At 56.9% G+C, this 13572-nt stretch overlaps 2 protein-coding genes across 2 annotated transcripts in view; one reads left to right on the top strand and one right to left on the bottom strand.

Annotated features, from left to right (window-relative positions):
- Positions 1-2720: 2720 nt before the first annotated feature.
- C3ar1 (complement component 3a receptor 1) lies at positions 2721-7648 on the top strand. The gene is made up of 2 exons (XM_013023564.1): positions 2721-2750; positions 6383-7648. Exon 2 carries the CDS (start codon positions 6403-6405, stop codon positions 7639-7641), a length of 1239 nt encoding a protein of 412 aa, XP_012879018.1. The 5' UTR covers positions 2721-2750; positions 6383-6402; the 3' UTR covers positions 7642-7648.
- A 3363-nt stretch (positions 7649-11011) lies between these two features.
- Foxj2 (forkhead box J2) overlaps positions 11012-13572 on the bottom strand; it is a gene marked incomplete at its 5' end in the record, with an annotated part of 8244 nt that continues 5683 nt past the window's right edge. Inside the window, 4 exon segments of the mRNA XM_013023576.1 lie at positions 11012-11236; positions 11510-11608; positions 12263-12469; positions 13172-13273. Of these exon segments, the coding sequence (XP_012879030.1) occupies positions 11148-11236; positions 11510-11608; positions 12263-12469; positions 13172-13273 (497 nt within the window).

Raw genomic sequence — 13572 nt, 5'->3', positions numbered from 1 at the left:
GCTAGCCTTGAGCTGAAGAGCTGAGGGACAGCGCCCAGGCCCAGAGTTCAGGCCCCACGACTGGACCCAAAAAAAAAGGGATCTGCTGGCAGCCCGCACGCAGCCCGCCGCCTGCAAGTGTGCACTCTCGTGTGCTCCCCGCATGGGGCTGCAGCTTCGTGTGGGCCATCTCCAGCACCGCAAAAATAAGATTACCCATTTCCTGAGCCCAGTGCGGTGGCTCACGCCTGTAATTCCAGCTGCTCAGGAGGCTGAGATCCGAGGATCGCGGTTCAAAGCCAGCTTGAGCAAGAAAGTCTCAGAGACCTTTTTTTTGTTTTTTGGCCAGTCCTGGGGTTTGAAGTCAGGGCCTGGGCGCTTTTCCTGAGCTTCTTTAGCTCAAGGCTGGTGCTCTACCACTTGAGCCACAGCGCCACTTCTGGCTTTTTCTGTGTCTGTGGTACTGAGAACTCGAACCCAGGGCCTCATGCATGCGAGGCGAGCGCTCTACCACTGAGCCACCTGCCCAGACCTAACAAGACTCATAGTCCAATGAACCACCAAAAAAGCCAGAAGTGGAGCTGTGATTCAAGTGGTAGAGCACCCACCTTGAGCACAAAATCTGAAGGGCAGCACCCAGGCTGAATTCAAACCCCAGGACTGTCACCAAAAATAATAATAATTATTAATAATAATAATAATAGACAAGACAGGGACAAGTCAAAGCTAACTAAGTTAAAAACAAAACACAAGCAAGCAAAAAAGTCTGCAGCCAGGTGCTGGTGGCTCCCACCTACTCAGGAGGCTGAGATCTGAGGATCACGGTTTGAGGCCAGCCCGGGCAGGAAAGTCCAGGAGACTCTGATCTCCAAGGAACCACCAGAAAATGGGAAGTGAAACTGTGGCTTATCATGGAAGATTTATGTAATGATGTGAGAGAGCGCAGGGACAGCGCCCGGGTCCCGAGCTCAGGCCTGTGACCAGCAAAACAGAAAGAAAGAGAGAGCTTTCGGTCAGGCTGCAGTGACTCACCCCTGCAGTCTCGTCGCCGAGGCCTTGAAGTTGGAGAAAAGTTTCATCTTCAAAAAAAAGCTGGGCACTGGTAGCTCCCGCCTGTAATCCCGGCTCCTCAGGAGGCTCAAAGCTGAAGATTGAGGTTTGAAGCCAGTCTGGTAAGGAAACTCCTCCACGTTCCCATCGGCAATGAACCAGCAAAAAAAAATGTTTTAAAAGCCAGAAGTGGCGCTGTGGTTCAAGGGGTAGAGCGCCAGCCTAGAGCTGAAGAGCTGAGGGACAGCGCCCAGGTCCTGAGTTCAAGTCCCGGGACTGACAAAAAGAAAAAGAAGAAGGAGGGAGGAGGGAGGGAAGAGAGAAAGGAGGGAGGGAGGGAGGGAGGGGAGGGAGGGTTCTGGTGGTGTCTGGTGCGTGTTCTGTGCAGCGGGGCGGCTCTGGTTTGAGGGAGGCCCGGCCTCCTCCGGCCTCCTCGGGCCTCCTCGGGCCTCGCAGCGAAGCGGCGGCCTGTCCGCTGTGCTATCAGTTGTGCAAGGCCGGCCTGGGCCGCTCGATGCTATCTGCTGCTCCCTGCACTTCCCGCCTGAGGCTGAGCATTTCACTTTGGTCTTCTGTGTTCTGCGGTGTAGAGTATTCCCTTCCTGTCCTAGCTGCGCGATTCCGCAGAGCTTCTGCTTTTGGGGGGGGGGGTCATCCGTGTGTGTGTGTGTGTGTGAGAGAGAGAGAGAGTATGTCCTGGGATTTGAACTCAGAGCCTCGGAACAGCCCCTTAGCTTTTCTTTACTCAACGCTGGTGCTTTCCCCCTTGAGCCACACCTCCAGCTTTGTTTTGGACACAAGAGCCTTTTCTGCCCGGATGGACTTCAGACCATGATCCTCCTCGCTCAGCCTTCCAAGCAGCTGGGATTCCAGGCGTGAGCTACCTAGCTGGTGAGAGAATCCTCACAAGCAGCAGGAAATCACCTTTCCTCTCCCACACTATTTCCAGAAGCACTAGAAGAATCTAGAGGCCTGGGGCTACGCTTTACGCTCCAAACCTTCAGCTCCTGCTACCAGCCAGCCGCTGAGAACCCTATAATTATCTAAGGACTCGCTCAACCCTTATCTCTATGGTGAAATTTTCCAGGTTTCCCTCCTACCTCCGTGTCTTGACTTCATATGTTTTCCTATTTTTGGTGGTGGTGGTGGTCGTGGGGCTCGAACTCAGGGCCTGGGCGCTGTCCCTCAGCTCTTCAGCTCAAGGCTGGTGCTCTACCCCTTGAGCCACAGCGCCACTTCTGGTTTTCCGGTGGTTCCTTGGAGATCAGAGTCTCAGGGACTTTCTAGCCAAGGCTGGCTTTGAACCGCCATCCTCAGATCTCAGCTTTTCCAAAGCTGGGATTCCAGGCATGCGCCACAGCACCCGGCTCTGGACTTCCTATGACTTCTTGGACCAAAATAGAAGCGACACTCAGGGGCTTGTTGTGCAGAAACTTCTCCTCCCCCTTCCTTCCCACCCCCTCACCCTCATCCAACCGTGAGCCCGAAGAGAAACTTCCATGACTTCCAAACTCCACCTATCTGCTCTACTGGTTTTCCTGTGAAAGTCAATTTAAAAAAAAAAAAAAATGACTCACTGGCTCGCTGGCTTCTGGTCAGAAAAGGGGAAGAAAGGAGGAAGTGGTCGGAAACACAGAGATAAACTCTGACTTCATTGTAGCCAGCCAAGCAGAGACGCAGGAACCATCCAGAGGGAGACCAGGGCCTTTTCTTGAGAGGGGGTAAGAAAAATCCAGATATTTCTGATCCCTGCAGTGTTTGCTGGCTCCCATCCTTGCAGACAGAAGAGTTTGGCAACCACCATCTTCCATTTCCATTCTTATTCCTTCCCTGGCTTTTCTTTTTCTTTTCTTATTCTTATGGCTACCTTCTTTTCTTTCTTTTTCTTTGGTGATTCTTGGGAATGTCTTGAATGGAAGCGGGGGGGGGGGGGGGAACGATCTGGACTTGTTCTTTGTGTTTTGTGGCTTTGCTTTTCACATCATTTGTGCTCACTTTCAAACCAGCTGTGTGGCTTCATTTCTGGATTCTTCTCTCCTCCGTTGGTTTTGTGTTTGCAGATCTTTGATCTGAGCCCCCGTGCTGGTCAAGTGTCACTCCGTTTCTTTTTTTCTCTCTCTTTGATTTCCTTTTTCTTTGCCTGTCTTGGGGCTGAAGTTTCAAAGCTCCTGAGTTTGGCTTTTGTTTTGGTCTCCGCAAAGCCATAGCCGGGCAGGGTAGCTCCCGCCTGGAATCCCAGCTCCTCCGGAGGCTGAGATCTGAGGATCGTGGTTCAAAGCCAGCCCCAGGCAGGAAAGTCCAGGGGAACTCCTATCTCCAAGGACCCAGCAAAAAGCCAGAAGTGGCGCTGGGGCTAGGTAAGAGTTTTCAGTTTGTCCCTCAGTGTTTGCACTGAAGGTTGGTGCTCTACCAATTGAGCCATACAGCTCCCGATCCAGCTTCTTGGTGGTTCATTAGGGGTAACTGTCTCGGACTTTCCTGTCCGGCTTGCTGAGAACCACAATCTTCAGATCTCTGTCTCCTGAGTGGCTGGGATTACAGGTGTGTGCTACGAGCACCTGCCCTTCCTTCTGTCTCGTCTCTGCTCCTGAGTATCTCTTGTTTTGTACTGGTTTCCATCCTTAATGTTTGACTCTAGGATCCTTTTTTTTTTTTTTTCTTTCCTGATCATAGATGAATTTTTGTTTCAGGATGCTCTTTCTCTTTTTATTTACTGCTGGAGCATTCTGGAGTCGGACTGTGAGAAATCTTGGATCTACTGTCTTTGTCTGAACAGAATTATTGGCTTGCTTATTTACTAATAGGCATCTACTTATTCCCTTCTTTGGGTGTTTATTGGCGGTGCGGAGGATTGAACCTAGTTTCTCCTGCACGCTAAGCAAGCATCTACCTTTTACCTGACCCTTAGCCTTTAATGTAATAATCTTAAATATCATTATATGAATGTTCAATGTCAAGGGTATTTTTGTTTTGTGCCAGGCCTGGGGCTGGAACTCAGGGCCTGGGTGCTGTCCCTGAGCTGCTTTGGCTCCGGGCTGGCGCTCTACCCCCTGAGCCACAGCGCCACTTCCGGCTTTTTTCTGTGTCTGTGGTACTGAGGATTCGAACCCAGTGCTTCATGCATGCAAGGCGAGCACTCTACCCCTGAGCCACCTGCCCAGTTCTTGAGAGCATTTTTCAGCCAACACCTGGAGACATGTGAAGAAACATCAAAGCCCTCAGGTCCCAGAATGACTTGTTTTTTTTTTCCTTATTCAGTCTTGGTTTATTTTGTCTTCCCTCAGTGAAAATCCTGAGGCAACCGCTTTGCCCAGATTTCCTGGGGAAGGTTCAGGAAAACAAGACATGGGAGGGGAAAAAAAGCTCTTTCTCATAGCCAAGAGGATGAGAAAGGCCAGCATCTGGCAAAAGGGCCCCATAGCAAGCCGGGCACCGGTGTGCACGCCTGTCATCCCAGCCACCCAGGAGGCTGAGGCCTGAGGATCGCGGTTGGAGGCCAGCCCGGAAAAGTCCGTGAGACTCTCTATCTGCAATAAACCACTGGGAAAATCAGCAGTGGCGCTGTGGCTCAAGGGGTAGAGCACCTGCCTTGAGCTGAAAGAGCTCAGGGTCAGCGCCCAGGCCACGAGTTCGAGACCCACGACTGACTAAAAAATAAACCATGGCCGAGGAGAAGAGCCGCTGCTTCGGAGGAGAGTTCCTGGGGTACCCAGAGATGGGGTTCCCCCCAAACATGGTGCCCAGCCCACCCCAGAAGCCGGCCACCCCGACTGCGGCGGCTCCAGCCCCGATACACTGGGAGGCTGTGTCCGTGGCCCTTGATGCCGCCGGTTTGGAGCAAGCACACATTTTCAGGGGTTTGGGGGGGCTGTGGGGGGCCATGAGAGTTGCTCCCAGGGCAGAGAGGACAGAGAGGGGCGAGGGGGGCCCCAGAATGACTTTTAAGTCCCACATTGTGTGTATATTTAGATATATAGTCACTCGTGGGCCTTGAACTCGGGGCCTGGGTGCTGTCCCTCAGCTCTTCAGCTCAAGGCTGGCGCTCTACCCCTTGAGCCACAGCGCCACGTCAGGTTTTCTGCTGGGTTCCTTGGGAGATCAGAGTCTCCCAGACCTTCCTGCCCGGGCTGGCCTTGAACTGCGATCCTCAGATCTCAGCCTCCTGAGGGGCTGGGATGCCAGGCAGGAGCCACAGTGCTGGGTCGGGGTGGTGTCTGGGTAGGAAGAGCCAGGGGACAGGAAAAGCGTTTCTTCTTCTTTGTGAATTGTTGACTCGCTGCTTTTAACTTCTGCTGAGCTTGGGGTTGGAGCTGTGACCATTGAAGTCAGCAGATGGGTGGGGATGTGGCTGAATCTCGATTCAAAGCCACGGAACGTGTGATCAGAGCCAGGAAGACGGTTAAGGAGAAGTTCAGAGGGGCTGAGGGGTAGAATGGATAAGAATTGGAAGGCGACGGGCTGGGCAGGTGGCTCAGTGGTAGAGCGCTCGCCTAGCATGCATGAGGCCCTGGGTTCGAGTCCTCAGCACCACATGAGCAGAAAAAGCCAGAAGTGGCGCTGTGGCTCAAGGGGTAGAGCACCAGCCTTGAGCTGAAGAGCTGAGGGACAGCACCCAGGCCCTGAGTTCAAGCCCCAGGACTGATAAAAAAGAATTGGAGTGTGTGTGTGTGTGTGTGTGTACGCATGCGCGTGCTAGTCCTGGGCTTGAACTCAGGGCTTGGGTGCTGAACCTGAGTTTTTTTCCCTCCAAGCTGGTGCTCTACCCCTTGAGTCACAGCTCTATTCCTGGTTTTTGCTGATGAATCAGAGATCAGAGTCTCAGGGCCTTTCCTGCCTGGGCTGGCTTTGAACTGCGATCCTCCGATCTCAGCCTCCTGAGGAGCTGGGGTGGCAGGCGGGGGCCACACCAGCACCGGGCTGGAATTGATGCTTTCATTTTGTTCCAAATGGCATCGGAAAAGGAAACGACGTCTGTGGATGACTCAGTAGCCTTTGATCTCTGGAGCCCTGGGTTCTGGAGCTTTCTATCCAGGCCTGAGGCCAACGCCTGTGAAACAGGATGTTATTTATTTTCGTCTGTGTCTGCACTGGGGCTTGAACTCAGGGTCCGGTGTTTGTCTCTGGGCTTCCCTGCGCTCCGGGCTGTTATCCGACCATTCAAGCTGCGTCTGCACTTCTGACCTGTGGTTGTGGTTGTGGTTGTGGCCGGTTGGGTTGCTCGTGGAACTCTCTGGGGTCTCTCCCCGCGGTTGGGCTGCCCAGCCGCAGCCCTTTCGGGGTGGCCGGGACTACAGGCGTGCGCTACGCAGCCCGGCTCCCGTCCCGACGGTCTCCCGTCCTGTTTTGCTTCTAGAACAGAGAGGTGGCCGCAGCATGGAGTCCAACCACACGCACTGGAGCCACGACCCCAAACAGGCTTCGTTCAGCCCCGTGACGATCGCGTCCATGGCCATCCTGGGCCTCACGTGCTTGCTGGGGCTGCCCGGGAACGGGCTGGTGCTGTGGGTGGCTGGTTTTAAGATGCGGCGCACGGTGAACACCGTGTGGTTTTTGCACCTCACGCTGGCCGACCTCCTCTGCTGCCTGTCCCTGCCCTTCAACATGGCCTACGTCCTCCAGGGCCGCTGGCCCTTCGGCTGGCTCCTGTGCAAACTCATCCCGTCGGCCGTCATCTTGAACATGTTCGCCAGCGTCTTCCTGCTCTCCGCCATCAGCATCGACCGCTGCCTCGTGGTCCTCAAACCCATCTGGTGTCAGAACCACCGGCGGGTGGGGACGGCCCGGGCCGTGTGCGGCTGCATCTGGGCCCTGGCTTTTCTGCTGTGCGTGCCCGTGTTCCTCTACCGCGACACGTTCGTGGAGGACCAGCAGGAGGTGTGTGGCTACAACTACGCTGTCTTCGATCCTGTGGATCACGTCTACTCAATGCCCTTCCCGGACAGCGAATCTCTGGATCACCTGGCGGTGGACAGCGAATCTCCGGATCACCTGGCGGTGGACAGCGAATCTCTGGATCACATGTTCAACGGGTCCACGGATTCCTACCGTCTCCCCCCCATCCGGCTCCTCCCCGACCAAGAGGAGGCTTTGCTGTCCCCCAGCGCCCTGGAGGAGTATCCCTACCTGCCCGACTATGTCTTTGGGGGGCCGTACGAGGTGCCCACGGAGCTGGTGGTCATCACGCTCACCAGGCTGGTGCTGGGCTTCGCGCTGCCCGCCCTCGTCATGGTGGCCTGCTACAGCACCGTGGTGATCAGGACGAGGCGCAGCGTCTTCTCCACGTGTCCCAAGAAGACGTTCAAGGTGGCTGTGGTCATCGTGATCGTCTTCCTGGTCTGCTGGGTGCCCTACCACGTGGTCGGGGTGCTGTTCCTGTTCAGGGAGGCCGACCTGCCCGACAGGGAGGCGCTGCTGGCCTGGGATCTCTTCTCCGTGGCGCTGGCCTCGGCCAACAGCTGCTTCAACCCCTTCCTCTACGCCTTCCTGGGCAAAGGCTTCCGGAAGAAGGCGCGGCAGTCGCTGCGGGGGATCCTGGAGGCCGCCTTCAGCGAGGACCTCACCCCGTCCACCAGCGCCTCCCAGCCCAGAGCCAGCGTGAGCACCGGGGTGTGAGCCCCGCCGGGCCGCCCCCCGGGGCACGGACGGACGGACGGACGCGCACGCCTGTAATCCCGGCTCCTCCTGTGCGCTGAGATCACAGGATCACCCCCCCCCCACCCCATGACGGAATCCACACCCCGCACAAGGAACAAGGCCGTGAGACTCTCAGCCAGCACCCCAAAAAAAAACACCCACCAAAAACCGGCCGTCCAAGGGGTGGTTCACGCGGCCAAGCGCCCGGCCGGCCTGGAGGGCCTGGAGTTCAGGCACGAGGGAAAGAAGGAAAGGAAGGAGGGAGAGAGAAGGGGAGGGAGGGGAGGGAAGGAGGAAGGGGGGAGGGATCCATGAATCGGACCCCGAGGCCAGAGGAGACTAATTGAGGTTGCAGCCCAGCCTGGAGACATCTTAGAGATGCAGCGTCCCCAGCCAGGCCTGCCTGCCGGGGGACACGGCTGCGTGCTGGGGCATCCTGGCTGCCGTTGGTGTGTAGGAGTGTGTGCGCACGCGTGTGCATGCGTGTGCACACCAGAACAGCAATGAAGTCCGGACTCGGGGCCTCTGATCCTCAGATCTCAGCCTCCCCAGCTGCTCGGACCCCAGCCCCCCAACACACGGGAGACGCCAGCGCCCAGGGCCAACGTGTTTCTCAGGCATTGGGTTCTCGTGGCTGGTGGACGGTCGGAGTTTAGAGCCACCGCTCCCCGGTGTGTCCGTTATAGGTGAATAAATGCTTTCGTTTCCTCCCACTTTTCCTTGCAGGACTCAAGATTTGTGAATTGGGTTGGGGTGTGTGTGTGTGTCAGCAGTCCTTGAACTCGGGCCCTGAGCTTTCTCACTCAAGGCTGGTGCTCTACCACTTGAACCACAGCGCCACTTCTGCTATTTTGCTGCTTCCTTGGAGATCAAGAGTCTCACAGACTTTCCTGCCCAGGCTGGCTTTGAACCCTGACCCTCAGATCCCTGATGTGAGGAGGAGCTGGATGGGTGGAGGTGGTTGGTTGGAATCCGTGGACCTGCTGAACATGTGATCCACCACCAGGTGATCCTGAGATTCGCTGTCCGAGAAGGTCAGATCCCTGATCTGAGGATCAGGGTTCAAAGCCAGCCCGGGCAGGGAAGTCTGTGAGATTCTTTTACCTCTAATTGACGAGCAAAAAGTTGTGGCTGAAGTGGTAGAGCACCAATCTTGAGTAAATCAAGAAAGCCACTGGGTGCCAGTGCCAGTGAGACTCTGATCTCCAATTACCTACCAGGAAACCGGAAGTGGCGCTGTGGCTCAAGTGGTAGAGCGCCAGCCTGGAGCTGAAGAGCTGAGGGACAGCGCCCAGGGCGTGAGTTCAAGTCCCACCACTGGCAGAAAAGTAGTAACTAAATAAATAGATAAATAAAAGGAGGGAAGAAAAGACAGCAGACAGCTGGGAAGGCTTGTTTCTTTCTTCTTTTTATTAAGAAAGCATGCAAAACCAAACCAACAAAATCCCACACGGCTCCCAGCCTGCGCGGTCGCAAAGCATCCTGGGTAGAAGGCAGGTGTCAGCCATGGCGGAGGGGCCGAGAGCAGACCCCGGCTGCACGCCTCGTCCCCATCACCACTGCCCAACCCGACCTGAGGCCCCAGCCCACCAGAACGGAGAGGGCAACACTACAAAGTCAAACGAGTCTGTTTCCATTTCCTGGGAGGGAAACTGAGGCTGGGCTTGAGTCTCAAGAGACTAGACCTTGCCTGGACCAAAGAGTTCACTCGGCCCTGCCCAAACCCAGGTGGATGTGAATAAGCCAACAAGAAGGTGTAGGCAGAGACCCGTGGCGCACGCCTGCCATCCCGGCCACTCAGGAGGCTGAGCGCTGAGGATCGCGGTTCAAAGCCAGCCCGGACAGGAAAGTCTGTGAGACTCTGATCTCCCATGAACCGCCCGAAAACCGGACGTGGCGCTGTGGCTCAAGGGGTAGAGCGCCCGCCTTGAGCTGAAGAGCTCAGGGACGGCGCCCAGGCCGCGAGTTCGAGCCCCAGGACCGACACCAAGGAAAAACAACAACAGTAACAAAACAGTATGCCCTAGTTTCCACCCCATGAGCACGACGGGAGGTTCTGTGCTCGGCCCGGGTTCTGTGGGGTTTCTTTTCGTTCTTTTTCTTACAAAAGACTCAAAGAAATAAAGTGCTTCTTTCGCTCAGCTGCCCACTCCAACCGCTCCGATCTCTGCCTCTCCCCGCGCTCCCGCGGATTCCTCTGCCAGCCACAGAGCAGAGGGGGCTCGGGGGAGAGAAGCAGGAGGGCGGAGGCAGCGCGAGGACCGACACGCAGTGTCCCTGTGGGCAGCTGGTGACGTGAACATGGAAGGAAGGTTGGGCGCGGCGGCGCCCGCCTGGCGTCCCAGCCACTCGGGAGGCTGAGCGTGGAGGATCGCGGTTGGAGGCCAGCCTTAGGCAGGAAAGTCCGGGGGACTCTGATCTCCACTGAACCAGCAGGAGTGGAGGTTGGGCTCAGTTGGTAGAGCACCAACCTGGGGAGGGAAGGAAGGAAGGAAGGAAGGAAGGATCTACGGGACAGCACCCAGGCCAGGCCCTGAGTTCGAGCCACCAAAAACAAACAAAAAACCCAGCCGACCCGGTACTGACCAGAGGTGTTCATGCACCAACTAAAACCAACTCCACCTCTTCAGATCATGAACTAGGGCCGGGCACGGTGGCTCACGCCTGTAATCCCGGCTAGGCTATGTGGATGGCAGTTGAAAGCTAGCCTGGCCTTGGAAAGCCCGGCAGACTCTTATCTCCTATGAACCGGCTAAAAGCCAGGAGGGGAGGTGTGGCTCAAGTGGTAGAGCGCCAAGCTTGAGGAGGAAAAAATAAGAAGAAGGCACAGGGCGGGCGTAAGGCCCAGGAGCAACACACACACACACACACACAAAAAAAGAAAATTAAAAAACAAAACCACAGGGAGGAGAGAGGAAGTGGAGAGAAGGGGAAGGAATGAGGAGGGATCTGGGGAGAGAGGATCTGAGAGGCAGGCCGGGGTGCAGAGCAAAGGGAAGGAGCTAAGAATACACCAGTACCCCGAACCCCGTCTCCCTCAACCAAGTGTGGGTTGCGCCTGCCAGTGACAGGTCCGGCGGCCGGGCACTGGTGCGCACGCCTGTAATCCCAGCCGAGCAGGAGGCTGGGATCTTAGGATCGTGGTTGGCTCTGGAGGCCTGATCGGTTTTTTTTTCCTTGTTCTTGTTTTGCTTTGCAATTAGCAAAGGCGGACGCTGATTGGCGCTGGGAGGCTTGAGAGAGATCGCAGCAAACTAATTAATTCCTCCTCCTCCTCCAATTAGAAGAATTAAAAAACAACCAAGGAAAGATCAAGACTTGGGGCCAAACAGGAAGGAAGCGAGGACAGAGACAGGAAGTCTGGGTTGGTGGCAGCTGGTGGCGGTGATGTCAGGGATGGGGAGGAATCAGAACCAAAAGCGGGAGAGAGAGTGTATGTACAGCGGGAAGAGCGCAGCGCCGTCTCCGTTCTCCTGGAGGGCGCGTCAGGTGATCAAGTCCCAGTCGAAGTCGTCAGAAATCTCCTCATTCGCGGCGGAGGCCTGGACGGGGGGCCGGGGGACCAGGTGGTGAGCTGAGAGGTGACAGAGAGAATTCAAGGTTGGAGGAAAGCCGGGCACCGCTGCTCACACCTGTAATCCCAGCCACTCAGAAGGCTGAGATAGGAGGATCGTGGTTCCAGGCCGGCCAAGCCGGCCAGAGTACGGCCGGCCTTAAATGAGAAAGCTAAGCCAGGGCCGGCGGTCCTGAGTTCGAGACCCAGGACTGGCATAAAATCATTCATTCATTCAAAAAGAATGAATGAAGGAGAAGGGAGCGGGCGGGGAAGCCACTTTCCCGCTCTTACCTGGGCGGCTGTAGCCTGCCGAGTCCTGGGTAGAGACGGGGTACATGGGCGATGGGCCAGGGTAGAGGTGGGGGGGCTGGGGGTGTCCGTAAGAGTTCACTGCCAAAGCAAGACAAGAGTTACTTGAAGCTGCGTGCCGCGGCGCACGCCCGCCGTCCCAGCGACTCAGGAGGCTGAGAGCTGAGGATCACAGTTCAAAGCCAGCCTGGAGCAGGAAAGTCCAGGAGACTGTGATCTCCAAGGAACCACCAGAAAACCAGAAGTGCCGCTGTGGCTCAAGTGGTAGAGCGCCAGCCTTGAGCTGAAGAGCTGAGGGACAGCGCCCAGGCCCTGAGTTCAAGACCCACAACCAACACACAAAAAAAAAGCAGGTTCCTGGAGAAAAGGGTCTTTCTTCTCAATAAAGAAAGAAAGAAACACAACATGTCCTTCCCCAGTCTTCACATTTCTTTCTCGCACTGTTGTGTCTGTGTGTGTGTGTGTTGGTCCTGGAACTTGAACTCAGGGCCTGGGTGCTGTCCCTCAGCTCTTCAGCTCCAGGTTGGCGGCGCTCTACCCCTTGAGCCACAGCACCACGTCTGGTTTTCTGGTGGTTCACTGGAGATCAGAGTCTCATGGTCTTTCCTGCCCGGGCTGGCCTCGAACCGTGATCCTCAGATCTCAGCCTCCTGAGTAGCTGGGATGGCAGGCGTGAGCACCGGTGCCCGGCCACGCACCACTAATGTCCGCCTCTGCGGGAGGGCGGGTGGGTACCTTGGCTCATGGCTGCCCCCTGCTTGCCGCTGGTGAGGGCGCAGGCCTCGGTGCGGGGGGCCAGCGCAGGGGGCCGGTGCGGGCTCTGGGGGGGCAGGTGCCCGGCCTGCGTGAGGAAATGGCTGAGGGAGTCGCACAGGTTGGCGATGTGGTGCTGGTCCAGAGTCCAATTCTTCTGCTCGGCCTGCCGCAGGTTCTCCATCAGTTCTGGAAACACACAAGCGAAGCGAGCTCACCCCGAGAGGCAGGGCACCCCGAGAGCCCTCCTCTCCCTCAGCGGGAAACCACAGCAAGATCTACCAGCCGGGCATCGGTGCGCACGCCTGTCATCCCAGCCACTCGGGAGGCTGAGATCTGAGGATCGCGGGTCAAGGCCGGCCCGGGCAGGAAAGTCTGAGAGACTCTGATCTCCCACAAACCAGCAAAAAGCCAGAAGTGGCGCTGTGGCTCAAGTGGTAGAGTGCCAGCCTTGAGCTGAAGAGCTCAGGGACAGCGCCCAGGCCCTGAGTTCAAGTCCCACCACCAGCACGAAAATTCCACTACTAATTAAATAATAGTAATAATATGAAATAATAACTAGCCCTTTCCAATTCTCCCTCTCCTCCTCTCTGCTTCTCCGGCTCCCATTTCTGTTCCGCTTGCTCTCCCTCTCTTTCGGCCGGGACTGAGGTTTGAACTCGGGGCCTCTCCCGGCTGTACTGAGCTTTGTCACTCACGGCTGGCGTTGTACCCCTGAGCCACAGCTCCACGGCCAGCTTTGTTGGAGGCTCCGTGGAGGTTAAGAGTCTCCTGGACGTTTGTGCCCACGCTGGCTTCCGCGTGGGATCCTCCATCTCCGCCTCCTGACTGGCCGGGATTACAGGCGTGAGCTACGGGCGCCGGCCCGGATGCCATCCCTGCGGCCCTCACCTGAGAACTGCGACTGCTCGATGCTGGACCAGTTGAGCCGGTTGACCATCTTAAAGCTCTCCTTGAGGGAGTCGAGGCTGGAGCACCAGTCTGGAGGGAAGGCTGCGAGGGAAAGCCAGCAGGGGGGACACTCAACCTGGCGGCCCCGGGATTCGCACCAGATCCCTGCACCTCTGCAGGGTGGGCCTGAGCAACCCAGGCTTGTACCCCGCGGCGCTGGCGGCTCCCGCCTGTCACCCCAGCTACGCAGGAGGCTGAGAGCTGAGGATCGCGGTTGGAGGCCAGCCGGGGTGGGAGAGTCCGGGGGACTCTGATCTCCAGGGAAACCCGGCGGTGGCGCCTGGCTCAGGGGGCAGAGCGCCCGCCTGGAGCTGCAGAGCTGCGGGACGGCGCCGGGGCCC

This window comes from Dipodomys ordii, unplaced genomic scaffold (assembly GCF_000151885.1).
Source record: "Dipodomys ordii isolate 6190 unplaced genomic scaffold, Dord_2.0 Scaffold69, whole genome shotgun sequence".
Taxonomy (NCBI): domain Eukaryota; kingdom Metazoa; phylum Chordata; class Mammalia; order Rodentia; family Heteromyidae; genus Dipodomys; species Dipodomys ordii.
Note: the sequence above shows the minus strand (reverse complement) of the source record. Positions and strands in the feature narration are given on the sequence as shown.

What these genes read in the sequence shown, in the direction of transcription:
- C3ar1 (XM_013023564.1), top strand. Translation starts at nt 6,403, where the DNA reads ATGGAGTCCAACCACACGCACTGGAGCCACGACCCCAAACAGGCTTCG.